The following is a 3171-nucleotide window of genomic DNA, read 5'->3' as shown; positions in this document are numbered from 1 at the left end:
AAGGGAAGGAAGGGAAGGGGCAGAGACCCAGAAGCCCGCGCAGCAGCCGGCCGGCCTTGGCCCAAGCTGCCGGCAGGCTGACCTTGTGAACTTGCTTTTTAATATTTGGGCGTGGGGACGCAGTAAAATGCGTGTCCGGCTTAGCGCCCCACACCAAGACGTCCCGGGCGCTGGCCTCAGCTCCCCCTGACTGGGGGCGAGGACACCCGTGGGCAGGCCCCCTCCTGTGCTCTTCCCTGTGGCCCGGAGCACCCGAGCCCTGGTCCCTGCCCAGTTTGCGCGGCGCGGCCCACGCGGGGGGAGGGGGAGGGAGGGAAAGCAGCTCACCCGCAGATAGCGCGGATGTTTGTAAGGCATCCAAAATAAGCAGCCGCCAGCGCCAATAAATAAGCCCATTAACCGGCGAAGTTCGAGTTTACGATCCCCCATGCTTTTTTCAAAGTTGCTGGAGGGGCGGGAATCCTCGGTGCGGGGAGAAGAAAAGGCAAATCCGGCCTGGACACTGGGGCCCTGAGCTGAGAGCCAGAGAGGGGCCATGTCGCTTCCCCTGGAACTGGAAATCGCCCCGCTCCATACCCCTGGCTCCTGGGGAGACGTGAGGGAGCACCCTTGGTCCCCCAATCGCTTTTCCGTGCCTTCCCCGTGGGCCCAACGATGCCCTTCTCCCTCCCCTCATCGGGCCTCGGGCCACTAGGGACCTGGGATGAGACGGCCCGACCGCCGGCCTACCTTCCAGGGAGGCACCCCGCGCTCCCAGCCTGGGGCTGCAGGAAATGCTTGTCCGCTGTAAGGCAAGACGCAAAGAAAGGCGTTAAGTTCAAGATGTACAGCCTGCCTTCCCAGGCCTTTCATTCCGCAAGCACCTCCAGCTTTATGCTGAAACAGGTGTTTAGGGGAGGAAAAAAGTGGAGGAAAATGTAAATTTGGAGGGTGTCCATGGGAGGCCATGCTTTTTGGAGGAGCTGCTTGTTCTCCGCAAGCCAGAGGAGTGGTCATAAACCTTGTCTCTGCCTTAGGACGTCTCTCTTCTGGGAGAAACGTCGGGCATTCACCCCCGCGCGCGCGGTACGCGTGGCCTCGACTTAACCTCCCCCTCTTTATTCCCTTAAACGCCAGGCAATTCCAAAGGCGAAAACGCAGCCAACTGGCTCACGGCGAAAAGCGGCCGGAAAAAGCGCTGTCCCTACACGAAGCACCAGACACTGGAGCTGGAGAAGGAGTTTCTGTTCAACATGTACCTAACTCGAGAGCGGCGCCTAGAGATCAGCCGCAGCGTCCACCTCACGGACAGACAAGTGAAAATCTGGTTTCAGAACCGCAGGATGAAACTGAAGAAAATGAACCGAGAAAACCGGATCCGGGAGCTCACAGCTAACTTTAATTTTTCCTGATGAAGCTCCAGACGACGCCGTGTTTTTCGCTTCCAGAGCGCCCGTCCCCTCCCTCTGTCTTCAGCCTCTGCCCAGGAACTCGCACCTGTGCTGAAGCCCTGCTCTTCCCTCCCACACTCGCCATCTCCTGGGCCGTTCCATCTGTGCAGGGCTGGTTTGTTCTGACTTTTTGTTTCCTTGTGTTTGCTTGGTGCTGGTTTATTTGTTGTCTTCTGGGGGAAAAAGCCATATTGTGCTAAAATTCTATAGAGAGAGATATTGTCCCAAGTGTCAAATCCTGACTGGGCTGGGTTTGCTGTCTTGAGGTCCCACTGCTCGAAATGACCCCTGTCCTCGGCTGAGCTGGTTTCCTGCCCAGCCCAGGGCAAACCTAGGCGGAAGGCCGAGGTCCCATTGTCGGCGCTGAGGTGTCTGGCCTGAGGTCAATGGTGCAAGTAGTCGCCACCCGCACGCCTGCCTGGAGTGCTGGGCTGTGTTTAATCAGGGGATACAGGCCTCTGGGTTTCTTTTTTCTTTCATCCTTTCTTCCTTGACCAAGAGAAGGGCTTACAGGCATGGGCATGCAGGTTGGCAACAGGGCTTGACTTTGGCTGATTGAAAAAGTGAGAAGGAAAGCGTCAGAAAGATTAATTTTTCCTTCCTCTGTAAGCTACCCCAGCTTTAAAAGAAAAAAAAAAAAAAAAGAATGACCAAGAGAAGGAAACTTCTCTTCCAGTTTGTGTAAGGTCTCGCATTGCCTGACTGAAATGTTTCATTTACCTCTGAATTTCCATATCCTTCTGGCTGTAGATAAATAATGTAGTTTTGTTCATACATGTGGAATTAGTGGGGTTTTTTTGTCATTAAAATCGTTACCACTGGTAACATGAGACAAGCACACCACAATTCTCCCTATCTTGTGGAGTTGTTGTTTTTTTTTTTTTAATCACCTTTAACAATGTATTTTTCTTTCTGAAATTCACAGAAGCCTAGGAGGACTGGGGCAAGCAGAATAAACTAGAGAAGGGAGACATTGTTTGGATTTCCTTTATACTGTGAAGTTACATGCATAAAAGGGTCAAACCTGTAGGTGCAGAAAAAGAAAAAAACTATAAATACAAATCTGTATAAATGTCTATTATTATGAAGAATTGCCAATCTTGTTTTAAGCAAATGCATTCTATCATTATTATAAATGTTAGTTCTAGCTCTATTTACTTCTAATCTTAAAACAGAATAAATTAATATTGTATTGCTGCTGTGCGTGGAAAAAAAGACGATGTTTATGTTCTTATAGAATAAAAGCTGTGGAATGAAGCTTTTTAAATTTTACCTCTTTTTTGACTTCTTATCTTCACCTTCCACTCTATCCCGTCCACCACTTTTACAACAGGGGGACTGACCCAAGCCCCCTGCAATTACTTTAGGCATCTATTTAAATATTACCTAGACGGTCGTAATTTGTCTGGGCCCTATAGCCCTGGTGCCGTAAGGTTTGTCGGCTTTTGTTCAGTTTTATGACTTGCTAGTATATCTGGATTGTGGCTGTCTTGGACCAGTGGTTTCAGTCGAGAGGGGAGCTGCGTAGACAGAGGAAGCCAAACAGGTTTTCCTTCGGGAGCCCTGGGAGGCTCGAGAGGCCGGTCATTTTGCGGGTGCCTGGGTCCCAGACGACCCCCAGCTAAATCCCGGGAGCAGGCCGGGTCCGCCGCGCATCACCAGCGCCCGCGGCAGCGGCGAGGTGGACCCGGGCTGGGCTGCCTGGGGCCGCCCCCTCCCCCGGCGCGGCCGCCCCCACCTG

General features: G+C 52.3%; 1 protein-coding gene across 2 annotated transcripts in view; it reads left to right on the top strand.

Moving 5' to 3' along the window:
- The window catches only part of LOC103266217 (homeobox protein Hox-A10), a 15709-nt gene that overhangs the window by 6361 nt on the left and 6177 nt on the right, over nt 1–3171 (top strand). Inside the window, exon 2 of one of the 2 annotated variants that reach the window (XR_002482301.1) lies at nt 1117–1545. Coding sequence is in view for 1 of the 2 variants with exons in the window: in XM_008063843.2 (XP_008062034.1) it covers nt 1117–1391 (275 nt within the window). In the remaining variant the exon portion in view is untranslated. Of the gene's footprint in view, nt 1–1116; nt 2701–3171 lie in introns of those variants that run through there. The other variant, XM_008063843.2, reaches the window with a different exon arrangement.

This window comes from Carlito syrichta, unplaced genomic scaffold (assembly GCF_000164805.1).
Source record: "Carlito syrichta isolate Samal-C Ts95f unplaced genomic scaffold, Tarsius_syrichta-2.0.1 Scaffold307093, whole genome shotgun sequence".
Classification (NCBI taxonomy): Eukaryota; Metazoa; Chordata; class Mammalia; order Primates; family Tarsiidae; genus Carlito; species Carlito syrichta.
This window is presented reverse-complemented; position numbering and strand designations above follow the sequence as displayed.